The sequence below is a fragment of the Euprymna scolopes genome, chromosome 14 (assembly GCF_053919585.1).
Source record: "Euprymna scolopes isolate OS-2025 chromosome 14, ASM5391958v1, whole genome shotgun sequence".
Classification (NCBI taxonomy): domain Eukaryota; kingdom Metazoa; phylum Mollusca; class Cephalopoda; order Sepiida; family Sepiolidae; genus Euprymna; species Euprymna scolopes.
Genome location: NC_136495.1, coordinates 120,662,321 through 120,676,830, shown reverse-complemented (window position 1 = coordinate 120,676,830; position 14,510 = coordinate 120,662,321). Strand labels below are relative to the sequence as shown.

At 32.1% G+C, this 14,510-nt stretch overlaps 1 protein-coding gene across 9 annotated transcripts in view; it reads left to right on the top strand.

The window, feature by feature from the left end:
* LOC145293258 (uncharacterized) overlaps positions 1-14,510 on the top strand; it is a 554,756-nt gene that overhangs the window by 293,886 nt on the left and 246,360 nt on the right. Inside the window, exon 1 of one of the 9 annotated variants that reach the window (XM_080139854.1) lies at positions 12,041-12,492. The exons of 7 other annotated variants lie outside the window; for them this stretch is intronic. In XM_080139854.1, coding sequence (XP_079995980.1) covers positions 12,472-12,492 — 21 coding nt within the window. In that variant the 5' untranslated portion in view covers positions 12,041-12,471. Of the gene's footprint in view, positions 1-12,040; positions 12,493-14,510 lie in introns of those variants that run through there. One more of the 9 variants, XM_080139850.1, reaches the window with a different exon arrangement.

Here is a 14,510-nt window from a genome sequence, read left to right as displayed (position 1 = left end):
GACTCATGGAGAAAGATTTACAAGGAGCAAGTATTGAATGAAGTAAGCAAGGGGAGACAATCAAGAGATCATTGAATCGTACAGTCCTGTATCCTTGATCACTGAGAAAGACTCCCTATGTGAAAAATCGTTTGAAATTTGTTTATAAATACCAATGTGAATCGGATGACTTCTGGAACAAAGTTATTTGGTTAGATGAAATAAAAATTGAACTTTCTGGAAGAAACATGTGCACCTGTGTATGGAGAAAAAAGGGCTCAAAATCTGAACCATCTAATACCATTTCGACCGTAAAATTTTTAAGGTGGAAGTGCGATGATTTGGTGCTGCTTTTCTGCAAATAGTGTTAGAAGAATGGAAATCATAGAAGGAAAAATGAATGCAGCAAAATACACAAATATTTTGTCAACACATCTGTGAAAGAGTGCCGCAGATTTAGGATTGGGCCGTGACTTTATCTTCCAGCAAGACAATGATCCCAAACACAAGGCTATGAAATGTTTTAAGGATAATGGGATTAGTGTTTTACAGTAGCCTATCCAGTCATCTGACCTAAGTCCTATCGAAAATCTGTGGAAAGATCTCAAGAATATCAAGAAATTGAAGAAAGTTTGCAAAGAAGAATGGCTGAAACTACCAGCAAATGCTTGTAAGAAACTGGTAGGTAGTTATGAAAAGCGTTTGGAGGCTGTAAGGCAGAACAGAGGATATACAACCAAATGTTAGTAAATGTGTTAAATACTTTTGCATATGAATATTTGAATTTTTCGTTAATGAATATTTGGCAACTAAATATATTTTCATTTCCCTTTTATTTTTAAATAGATAATATCTGTTGAAAGATTGAGTGTAAATTTCATTCAAATTAATTTCATATATTTGGAGAAATACGAAAAAAAAACAATGTACCAAATGCTTTTTCTACCCACTATATATATATATATAAAGCTGAATGTCTGTGTGTGTATGTGTCTGGTCACGAATAGACTCCTATGTGGTTGACTATTTTAAAAAACTGATTACATATAATGAAAGAAGATGTATTGAGACACAGGAATGGGTATATTTGATCTGGCAGAACGGTGGTTCATTAAAATTGTGGGGTCTGCGTTCGCGCCTGGTCCACAAAGTATGGAAATAGAAAATTTAAAAATTAAAAATAAAAAACGTTTACAAGTGTTTTTGATATAAATGTACATGAGAATATTTGATAAGTATGTTTTAACTTAAATAGGGATGGTATAATAAAATTGCGGGGTCTGCATTCGCGCCTGACCTCCATAGAATGGAAATAGGTACAAACTTTAATAAAGACTTTTCATATCTATCTGCGTAAGTATACTTTGATAATTATGTTTCAGTTTGAAGACATATGGTATAATAAAATTATGGGGTGTTCGTTCGCACCTGACCTCCATAGAATGGAAACATGTCACAAAGTTTAACAAAGTTTTTTAATATAGATCCACAGAATATTGTGATAAGTGTTTCAGTGTGAACAGGTATGGTATAATAAATTATGGGGTTTATCTATTTTATTTTTACTTTCATCATATTTTGCTTTGGTTTTGATACCCCCAAATTCGAAGCGATCTCTTTACAACCCTTCCTTTTCATAACCTATCATACTTTCATAAATCAGAGTCCATTTTTTGTAGGCTATTTTTTAACCCAGTCAACGACGGGTACTTTTGCTAGTATATATATATATAATGGCTATACAGTTTTTGTTTCCTAGATGTAGATCTACTGAAACTTTTATGTTTATTAAAGAGTGCTTGATGAATGAACAGAGTGTATTTATAATGTTTGTTTATACAAACATTATTAGCTACGTATGTGCATACATGTTTCTGTAGTGATCTCTAGTCGGAGATCACCACGTCATCAGGCTAGCAGATCGAAAATTCTAAAGGGCTCAGATCACGAGCACATTTTGCCCTCCGAATAAAAAATTAAAAAAAAAAAAAAAACTAGATAGAAAAGCCTTCTTAGAAAAAAAAAAAAAAAAAAAACTTATGGAAAAACTGTACTCTTGGTCTGAGCCCATTAGAATGACTTTCGATCTGCTAGCCTGATTATGTGGTTGTCTCTGACTGGAGATCGCTACAGAAACATGTATGCACATATGTAACTAATAATGCTTGTATAAATAGACATGTATGTGGTTTAAAAATGGAGGATGGAAACCTAAATGCTTGACGGATCATTTCTTTCACTATTGGAAAAGCCCACGTATAATGTGTGAAACGTCGATCATTTTCCTCCATTTTTAAACTATATTTTAGGATTTTTATCCTTTTATTACTTGTACAAAATTATATGTTTGAAGAATACCTATCTCAGGACGGGTAACATGTATTTCCCAAACAGAACAATTTTGTACCACTTTGTTTCCTTACTAAGATTAAAATTAAAATATAATGATAATAAACCTTATGTCTAGAATTCTTATTGGTATTTCGACAAAAACTCATATGATTATTCTAGAAAATGTATGAAATTTAAGGCTTAAGCTTAAGGATAGCTAAAGAGAAATTGAAAGTGAAAGGATCTTGCTTAATTAATGACTGTAGATCAAATTCAGTGCAAATCTGAAATATTTGAATTCTTCCGACTACTGTTCTCATCTTGAGTGTCATTTTCATAACATTTTGGTTGATTTAACCTCCAACCTTCTTCAGGTGTATCTTGTCGAACTCTGGAATGTTTCTGTCGAACTCTGGAATCTGGATGGAATTTCAAGCGGAACACTCTATTTACTTCACGGGGGTCGCATGCTCTTGTTCCATCAGCCATGACTGGGTAAAGGTCCTAAATAATTTGCAATTGTATTATTTTTTTAGTCACCCACACAGAGCATGCTATCCCTGTGAAGTAAATAAAGGGTTCCATTCGAAATTCCGGTCAGATTCCCGAGTTCAACAGAAACATTATAGAGTTCGATAAGATATACCTGAAGAAGGTCGGAGGTTACATTGACTCAAACGTGAAAATGACACTCAAGATGAGAACAGTAGTCCGAAGAATCCAAATAAACAAATAGCCAATCCTCATCTCAAAAATTCAGAAAGGAGATATTTTAATTTTCAAATCTTTCTATGGGGATATTAAAAGTTGTGCAAACTTTTTTTTATTTAAGAATTAATTTGATCTCTCATGAGATGGTTATTCTTCTTATATACTATAAACAAAACGGATGTATGTATGTATATATGCATGTATGTATGTATGTGTGAAAATATTTAACCGATAAACTCTTAAACTACTGCTCACATAACACTGAAATTGAGAAGAAATAGTAATCATACACCAAGGATGGTTTATAACGAGTAAAATTTTTGTTTGGATGGATGAATAACGTATACAAAAATATATCGGCAACTTGAAATGCAAAATGTTAATTTCAACTTGCTGACATAATTCTGTTATTTTTGCGCATACACAAATTCATTTCTAGCTTCAAGTGATTTAATTTCAAATCTTTTTTATCTATCTGTTGATAGCTCAAATGGCTGAATATGGCTGGAGTGCTATATGTTTGGGTTTCGATTCTAGTTGATAGCACCGAAATCATATTTTTGCAAAAACTTTTGAAATCAGTAATATATATATATATATATATATATATTATATATATATATATATATATATATATTTGATAGAGAATTGGCTCTATAATAATAAATGCTAATCTACATGAACTAAATTATATATTTAGACATATTTTACGACTGGGTAAGGTCAGCCATCACCGGTAGTCTATTATATAAATCTCACCTGTCTGTTTAAATGTATGTATGTATGTTAAGAGATCCAGCAACAAGCAAGAGCAAGATAGCCAGAGAGACTTAGCTGTCGTACAAAGCTAAGACTCTGTAACATCATCTTTGTATAGATACTCCCTCAGGCATTTGGGCTCATGGATTTTAAATGTCTGAGGGAGTGGCACTCGTCTGACAAGACGTTGCAATCATCATCATGTATGTATGTATGTATGTATGCCTGCTTAAAACTTTCGACAGAGGCGACAGATTTTCTTGAGATCAGTATCATTTTGAAGCTCAACCCTTCGGATGACAAATATCGAAAAATTGGCTATAAACATTAATTCCTTCACCCTCAACTAGGCAGTTTTCTACAAGAAGGGTCGTTTTTTTGTTTGTTTGTTTTTTTTTGCATCGCCATTTTTTCAAGTTATCGTATCAGTTAGAATGACTTTACTAATTTCAACATTCTGAACTTCCGGTCGCGTCATGGAGTAGGGGTAAGACGTCAGATTTTCTTTCACTTCCTTTTCCACGTCACAGGTTCGAGCCTGCGTCCTTAGTACCACTTTTAAAAAAATTTTTTTTTTTTTGCTCAACACACACCTCCAAACATCCAGGCAATGCCAGGCACCCAGGTTAGTATATCATAAAAATCAAATGCACAACAACTACAAAAACAAGCTCTAGTGAATAGAATATTGACAGATACACTAAACTTACTGAAAACAAAAGCAAATCAAACTATCGACGACACCAAATTTAAAACATCTAATTTAATAATACTACTAATACGAAAACAACAATCATCTGTTTAAGTAACGCATTCTTAATAACGAACCCCAAAACATATAATACTACATAGATCGATATGCATTTAAAAGAAGCAGTAGGCCTCAATTGGTCAGTATCGACGATGGGTGATACATCCTTTGGATGTAAGCCTCAGTGGTATAATAAGATGAAGAATAGACTGTTGCTCACATAGCATAAACCTCCTCACTACATCATTAATGAATCCAAAAGAACAGCAAGGCTGATACTGTTTGGCATCAACGTAATCGCAGGAGCTGGTAGAAAGAAGTTTTAGGTGACGCCAAACTGCATTAAATGCTCCACTCTGGGGGTTTTCCTCGAGGTTTACTCCTGAAGCCTTTCCCATAGGTGGATATTCCACAAAGCAGGGGAGTTTGGAACTCTGGATTGACCTTCCCCTAGATGAAGTGTCTTCCAAGGCTAATGGGCTCCATCTACCTGAATTAGAAGAAAATTAATAATTATTTATCGGTTTTGTAATAGTAATTATTATTTTGATAAAATAAAATTAGGAGGAAAAGATAATTATACCATTCACAATTATGGAGTTGATGCATGAAGTGACATGCTGGACATGGCTGAACCATCTCAAAGCATCCATAATCCCACCAATACAAATTTTTTTTATTTTTTATTTTTTATGAGGCACAATAGCCGAACATCCACTTGATCATGTCATGATCATTACGTCAAAGCTGTTGCAGATCAAAAGCGTTTTGGGTCTATTGTTCTCACTGCCATGCAAGATGGCAGAGCGATCACGTACTAAAAACACTTTGCCTTTAATCTTGTAGGAAATGTGCCTACATGTGAGGATTGGCAGCAGCTTCCTGAACCTTTCCCAAGAAACACAACAGCGAACGGTGATAGCAGGTTTGCAACCACCACCAACATTTGACATGTCGCCCAATGTCGGATGATGATGTAGTAGTAACTCGTTTTTTTAGCCACAGCTTGTATCTCCCATGAAAATAAATTGAAACAGATACTCACAATTGAAATACATACCTGAGATGTAAACAATTTCTAATTTACACTCACGCATATATATATATATATACACACACACACACACACACAACCGGAAGTAGGAAGGGTAATAACATACGGGTTCTCTTATTCCTAACAGTTCGTTTATAAATGAATTGGTGTATTTGTTATCCAATAATTGGCTTCTATATCGAAAGTGATGACTTCGGGAGATTCATTAAAAGGTCGTATGGCCTGTTAAGATGAAATCATTCGATACACGGAATACGATATCAACAATCAGTAAAAAAAAAAAAAAAAAAAATGGCCGAAATGAGATGAAAGTTACACAAACTTTAACAACAAACCAACAGCTGTGTATGTGATGGGTTCATTTGATAGCAATGTGGGTAGAAATAGGTTAGTAAAGATGATCCAAAGTATTTTCGTAATTCATCAAATAAAGATGAATTATTTCTCATGTATTCATTATAACAGTGTAACGATGTTGCATGCCCAGGTAACACCGGTTCACCTTGCTCATGGGCTAAGAGTTAGGTGTTTGACATGGGGTTTAAGGAATTCGTTCTTTTCTCCTAAGTTTGAAATATGTTTTTATTGGCGATATGATAAACAGAAAAGAGAAGTGAAGTTGACATGGCGACGAGAGGTCTGCTCTATTATCTAGGAAATATTGTCATAGGCCCACGTGTTATATTTAAGTGGCAGACCTCCCCCACCCACCCACCATGTAAGCGACAGGAATTAAACTCGAAAGATAATAGTTTCTTTAAGAGAAAAATAATTTGAGTTAAAGAGGAAGAAGGAAAAAAGAATGGGAGAAAGATATGGTTACGAAAGAGAAGGAAGAGATTCTCAAGAAAAGAAAAAGAATACAAAATAATGGGATGGAGAAAGGGAAGAGTAATCTCTGGATAGGAAAACAAAATAATCTCAAAAGGTAGGTGGCTGAAAAGGGGATTTTGGCTGACTGGCATTGAAGAAAACGCATCACCCTTGGGCTCCGGCCCAAGGGCCAGAAACCCCCAGAAAAGTCAAGACGAAAAGCTTTTGTTCCTAGCTGAGAGATTGTCTAAACGAATCTAATTATAACAACCTGCATCAGAAAGCCGTTAAGAATCCAAAGAACTCAACTGTTCCCTGTATATCTTAAGAATATTTTATGAATAATTATTTTATTTGTTTATAAGAAAATGAACCCGAGTTTTTCTTTACTTATTGAATGCCAGCCTGAGTGAGGATTTAGTTCATTACAGATATACCCTGACGCCAGAGGATGAAAGACACATACCAGATTTAGCACAAAGTCAAAGCGACAGTCGAAGTAAACAGTGTTGTCACACAGACTTAGGACCATGCACGTTTTGTGTGTCCTGAGCATCAGAGCGGTATTTTCCAGTGACCAGTGAGAGTCTGGTCAACCTTGAAGAGTCCACCACTAGACAGTTAAGAGTGTAGCTCTGCTGGGTTGCATCTATGGTCCTGTGAGTCGGGATCGACAAACACCGCCAGGGGTATATCACAGATGTGGTCATGTGAACTAGGATTGCAACGGATACAGGCCAGAGGGCATAGGGTTATCCAGTTCAGTTCGTAATATTATCTGAATCTCCTTTTCAAATTATTAAAGTTCGATGATGTCATCTCTTCATTAACAGGACAGTCTCATACTGAAACAAAGATCGTTAACAACCAAGATTAATTCTTCCTTTCCTCTTTTGCATATTGTATAAAATTTCCGCGTTTTCTCAAAAATCTACGGGAAACATTATCTACGGACCTACCAACTTGTTTTAGACTATATGATCGGGAGGGAAAACATGGTTCACCCGGCCTGAAATACATATTTTTAAATACCAGCATTAGTTACCTCTTTGATCATGTTCCGTACATCCGTTTTACAGAAAACAGACTGAATATTTTTTATTCATAAATAGCAGCAATTACCAGGTGTTGCCTGAATGAAAGACTTGGAAAGAACTTTTTTAAGTAAAAATAAAGTAATGCGATAACATGTATTTTTAAGTAGGGTTTATTTTAATTTGTTTTATTTATTTATTGTGTGTGGGTGTCAAAAATGTACTCACACTTTGAATGAAGATAAAACGTTTATTTAATGAAATGGAATAGCTTCAAACACAAAAGACAAATGTAATCGAAGAATGTTCAAATTGATGAGTAGACAATGTTGATAACAGTTAAAGTGTGAGTATATGTAACGAGACACCCTAAGTGTATGTGTGTGTGTGCATGCATATGTAGGCAGCATTACTTCTTTTTAGGCACGTTTCATATTATTTAATATAGGCGATTCCTGTTTACATAGTTTGGTTATGATCCCCTAATTTTCTTAATGTCCTTGCTTCCGGCAAGAACCGGCTGATGTAGTATCCAGGTCCATCGTTTAGAGATGATGAACAGAACTGATTTTAGGATATGCATAGAAATGTTTTTTTCCTCCTCAGTAAATCAAATTTTATTATATAATTATTCACGTCACTTCTAAAGGCATTTAAGAATGTTATCCCTATTGTTGAAATGTATTTTATTAATATTTGGTTTCTTAGCTTTGATTACTGCTTCCAGTATGTTAGGTTTGTGCTTGTTGGTGATGTGTTCAAGAATATCTGTGTTGTCTTCTAAAAATTTTAGAAATTGAAGGTGGGGACAAGAATGTTGGTTAGTAAGGTGATTAGCAATGACGCTGTTGTTAGAAAGATGCACAGTTAACCTCATCGAGAAGGTTGTGGTAGTGAAGCCAATGTATATGTTTTTATTTTTCCTTCACACTGTCTCCCAATGGGCATTTATACTGAAAAGGTATTAAAATGTATAATTAATAACATAATTCCTATAGACCCTAATAAAGGATAAAACTAATAATTTTTTTTTATAATAAACATTATTATAACATTAAACTTTATTATTGCTAAATGACTCTTCCTCCTCAACTAGTTTTGATTAGTACAGGCCTTATATATGAGTTTAAATACCCATTTCTTTATTTCAGCTTTTCTCCCATTGTCTTTTTTTTTTTACACAGGAATCACTATTTATCAAGGCCGAGAGGCCACTCGAGGATAATTCATGAGTATACATTACTCAATGTGATTATAGCATAGTAAACATAAGTAGTGGGAATTTTGTAAATTGGATCACTTAGGGCGACGGTTCATCAAGAACTTGTTTACGTTGGACTTGAAGGCAATCAGATTGTAGTCAGCTGGAAAGCAGGCAATTGGAAGGGAATTCCACAGGTGTGCAGTTCTGAGAAAAAAGCTTTGTTTGAGGAATCTACATTTAGGTTTAGGCACAGATAAAGAGTGTGGGAAATTATTGGTTTGGGCCAGACGAGTGTTTTTTTGTGAAAGTTTGACGAGAGTGGACCATAGATTGAAGCTCAAACGAGTACTTGCCATGAAAATAATGATAAAGCAGATGCAGGCTCGCAACGTCTCCTCTGTGGGAAAGCTTGCCGAAGCACTTTTCTTCAGACTTATTAGATTATATCTAGTCTCAAAATTAGATCTTTGGTGCTTATTCAGATTGGCACTTATGGTGGCAATTAAAAGTAAAGAAAATACAAAAAAAGTCTGTATGATGTACTAGCAGTGTCAGAAATCGTCAGTAAAAATTCGTGGTGCACACTGGAATATTTAGACTTACTGTCTTTCGAAGCTTATAACTTCTTGAAAAATGCAGTTCAAACCCTAATTTTTTGTTTTTTAATTAAAGGAGCAAAGACCAAAATTTAAAAAAATAGTACGTTTATGCAATATTTATTTTCTTAAATCGGTTTTCTTTAAAAAAGATTAAAAGAAAATAAACGAAATTTTACTTCTTTCGATTATAAAAAATATATATAAATTCCAAAAATCACTTACCTATAAAAACTACTATTCGATGAGTAGTTCAATTGTTCATTGTTAAGAATTTATCCATATTTATACTTATATTCCATGTTCTTTTTAAATAAAATATTTTTTAAACAAGGATTAAAAAAAAACAAAAAGCGAACTCACATTTTTTTTTTAACTGTTCAAATAAAGGGTAATAAGTCTGATTTTAGTCGCCTTTATATTCCGATACCTTCAAGGGACATAATTTATATGTCTTTTTAATGTGGGCTGTAAACCAAAATTAGTATTTTTAATCCTCCGTAGTAAAAAAAAAAAAAAAAAAAAACACACACACACATTCACTTATAAGTTTTTTCCCTAAAACAAAAAATCCAGTTGATCGATTTTTTTTTAATTCTCTTAATGAATTACACAAGTTTTTGATTGATATATTTTAATACTTCTTTATCGACTGATTTTTTTTTAAATATCTAAAAAAAAAAAAAAAAAAAAAAAAAAAAAAAAAAAAAAAGAAAACATTGAATGAAACAGAAAATTGCCGACAGCGTCCTGACTAAAATCACTTTTTTTTTTTTTTTAAATTGGAATATTTTATTTATTGATCTTTTATATTCAATTTGTGATATACAAAACTTTGGTACATAAATTAATTATTAAAATTTTAATAGACATTTCAAAATGGGGGCGGAGTGAATTTAACTAAAATATTATATTCGTGTTATTAGAATGAGCATAAAATTTCACATTGACCCTGAAAATATCGAAAAAATTGAACCAATAGAAAAATTTTGATAGATTTAAAAATCTATCAAAATTTTTCTATTGGTTCAATTTTTTTAAAATTGAAAAATATTTAACTCGTAAAATTCAATTGATTTCATTACGTAAAAAAATGGCTGCATGAAGACGCGCCGGCATTTTGTAAACACTGTTTTTTTTTTTTTTTGTTTTTTGTTTGTTTGTTTTTTTGTTGTTTTTTTTTGTTTTTTGAAAAATAAAAAATAATATTTCTATTATTTTTAAAACAACTTAGTTTATTTTGGAAGTATATTCCATACAGAAAATAAACAACCCATTTTAAAAAGAGAAATTCCGAGTTTTTTTTTATATTTTATTCGCAGTTTTCTGTTAGGGGTGTCAAAAATTCCCCCAAATTTCTGATACACCTAATGATGTACGTACTCGTTACAGAAAGATGTCATATTCCAAAAATTACGTAAATCCATCAGGTAGTTATTTTAAACTAAGAAATGTGCAATATTTAGCGATCTTACTATTAGACTGTATTGAACATAAGGCTGACTTTTTATCTCGACACTTCAATTTGAGTTGTCTCCTTATTTCATCGGATTTTATAATGGCTGACGAAAACACTACGACTCACTTAGTCGTAAAATTTGATCTTCTTAAATAATAATAATAATAATAATAATAATAAATCTACTTAATCAAATTAATTTTGGAATATGACATCTTCGTTCTGTAATGTGCACGTACATCATACAGACGTTTCTGTTTACTTTACTTTTAATTGCCGCCATAAGTGTCAATGTGAATAAGCACCAGACTTTTATCGAATCTAAAAAAAAAAAAAAAAGAGGAAAGTGATAATTTTATAACATTTGGATTCAATCACAAATATAATGATAATTTTATTTAACTATTGCAAAATCCTAGTTTAAAAAATCTATTTAAAAAAAAAAAAAAACAAGAATAAAAAAAAAACAAAAAAAACGGGTTAGCTTTAAATGAGGGGAGGGGTCGAGGAACAAAAATGTAAATAGACTCCCGGGCAACGTCGGGTATGAGGTGCCGCTAGTTAGTAATAAATGCATAATCATTAAATAAATTAAAAATATTTTTTTAAAAAGTGTATTATTCTTTGGAATAATTTCTAAATTTCATTTAATATATATAAAAAAAAAAAATGTCAAGTTCATTTTCGTTCAAGTTCGAAAGAAAAGTTAAATCAGAAATTTATTTATCTGATATTTTCTAAATTATAAGACATTTTATTTTTATTGTAAACCGTCAGGCTAAAATACCGGCATATACTATCTTAAGTTAATTCCTATTTTAGTCACTTAAATTATTTATTATGAAATGGATTTCAACAGTTTTTTTTTGCGTTACTATCGAACAACTTAGCTTAACTTAAACATGGTCTTAGTAAAAAAAAAAAAATGAATAAAAACAAGTATAAAAAAATTTAAAGTAAAAAAAAAAAAAAACGTTAAAGCTAGTTCCTTCGTTCACGTGAAACGAAAACTAGACCGAACAATATAGTCATCTTCATAAATTTAAAAGAAAGAATAACTCTACTCGATAATTTCATAGCTAAATGAAAGTGTTATAAACTTCAGTTATCGTTCTTCGTTGACTGGATTTTATTTTTCTAGACTTTTTTTTATAAAGAGATGGCGACTATATTTTTTCGGTCTAGTTCTCATTTCGGTACTTCACGTGTAAAATGAAACTGTATAATTTAGTATTTGTTGTACTAAACATGTTTTAAGTAAAATAAAGTGTTTAGGAGTAATTCCGATAACTCATTCTAAATAATTTACGTGACTGAAATAGGAATCCGCGTATAAATAGGGCGCGTCCGCGCCTGTGACTTAGTTGGACAGGTACTTGTTCTGCGCGTTACTGAGTTTCTCTCTCTCTGCCACATTTTTTTTTTTTTTCTTCTTGTTTTAATTATAGGTCAGTCAATATCACTTTACACATGATTAAACCCGGCTAACCCTTGTGCGGACTAACTGCCCATTGTGAGAAGAGACACTTTTTTTTTCACCAATAAGAACACACATACACGCACGAGCCCCTCGCTAAGGGGTGGGGGATAAGAAAAAGGAAGGCAAAAAAAGGGAGGCTTGTATACAGGAAACCTCTCCCCCACCCCTCTCCTTGAAAAAAAAAGTGTCCAGCTGAAGACGGAGAATGTAACTACTGATCTGTACTGGAGGCGGAAAGATAGGGATGTTTTTACCAATTTTCCATTGTGGATTCGTAAAAAAGGGATTTTTACCAACAAAATGTTTTCTTTCAATACCCAAGTATGTATTCAACAAAATAATTCTTATTTGTTAATATATTGTTTTGTTTTGGTTTTTTCAATCGCAAGAGGTTTCTTTTTCTTTTTTTTTTTTTTTTCCTTTTCGTAGTTTTAAGTGTTGAATAGCGCGAAAAGTTTTCGTTTTAAGTTCAGTTCAAGCTTGACTATGTATCGTACATAGCGACGTCTTTCTATTTTATGACTTGTCATAACGTCTTTTTTTTTATATGTATTATTATTCTTATTAAAAAGAATAAATACCGTTATTATTTAAAACTAGTATTCGAGAAATAAATATTGTTATATGTGGTATGAGTCCTGAGCCCGACCTGGGTTAGCAGTTCTTCCTTCTTTTATATATACCTCTTGTTCTCCCTCTCTCTGTATCCACGTTTTTTTTTTTACATATATCTTTTATACTGGATCTCAACACAAAAGAAATTTATTTCTGACACTTTATATAATAAACACGGTAGAATTGATTTAAAATATTATCGACGATGTTTTCGTTTTTTTTTTTTTTTTTGTCACGTGGTTGAAAAATCGAAAAAAAAGAAAAGGAATCATTTGCAATTTTGAGATGGGACAAAGACGTTGCTCGTTCAGTTTAGTTTGAAATAAACATTGAATAAATAAAACGCTTCAGCTTCGTGATTGACTTAATAACAAAAAGATAACCCACCTATTTGTTTTTATTTTTAACGGTAAGGTTTGAAAATAAAGTAAGTAAAAATAAAAACCTTTTATTGTTTTTCAAATGTCTAGTTTTGTCTCCGAGGGATGTTTGACGTGTGAAAGTGATTGTTTGTAGATTCCTTCATGATTTCGTTGATGAATGTTTTCTTTTTATTTTTTAAATCGAAAACCACATTCCTTAATGCTGTCTGTAATCCATCTTTCTCTCTTTCTCGTATACCTATATAGTTATCCACAATTCATCAGTGTAGCTAGACTTAGCGAGATTTGAAATATGTTGAATTAAAAAAATCGAATTATACGATAACATGTAAAATTAATTATTCTTTTACTGACAGTATAGTTTTGAGATATATGGTTTATTGTATTTTATTTTTTATTTCATAAAATCTCCTCACTAACGTGAGTGATGTACTTGCAATAACCCTTATCCCTGAGTGGCTTCCGGGCCTTGATAAGTGGTGATCAATGTGTAAAAAAAAAAAAAAAAAAAAAAAAAAAAATTTCGATAAAAGGTACTTGTACAGTTTAGTCAAGACATTAAAAAATGAAAATACCTAAAAAAAAAAAAGTTTAAATTGTTGTATATAATCGTTATAGAACGAAGTTCTCCGAAAAAAAAAATTCACTTAATTTCATCAAGTAGATTTTTTTACAGCTGAAAAAACACGTTTTTTTTTATGAGAGCGCGTTAAAGGCAGCCATCTTGGATTAAAAAAAAAATTTTTGTTTGAATTTTAGAAATGCCAAAGGGAGATAACTCCAGGTAAAGTGCTGACACCCCTTCCCATCTTTAATACTAGCTTTTCTTCCTAAAAATCGAACATTTTGTTCGGTATCTAACAAATTGTTTTTTCGCTGTAAAAAAAAAAAAAAAAAAAAATATCTACTAGATTAAATTAAGGGTCATTTTTTTTTTTTTCGGAGAACTTCGTTCCATAACGGATGCATACAATTTAAACTTTTTTTCTATATGGTCATTTTTTAATGTCTTGACTAAAAACTGTACAAGTACCCGATAAATATATATTTTAATCAACATTTGTTTATCCAAGTTACGTTTCGGCGTGAAACACAAACACGTGACATTTTTAAGTACTCGAAATCACGATTATCAAATTATTTTATTATGCCATTCAACATCTAAATTGACAAATCATTAGCATAAATGGTGCTTCTTCGTTGTTGTAGCGAAATACGAAACTCGAAATATTGGATTTCAAGTTGTTCAACCAATGTAACTTAAGTAACTTAATTGTCATGTCACAGTAATGAAGTTCATTACTAATGAACATATCAAATAATTGCGAAAAACGATGAGGT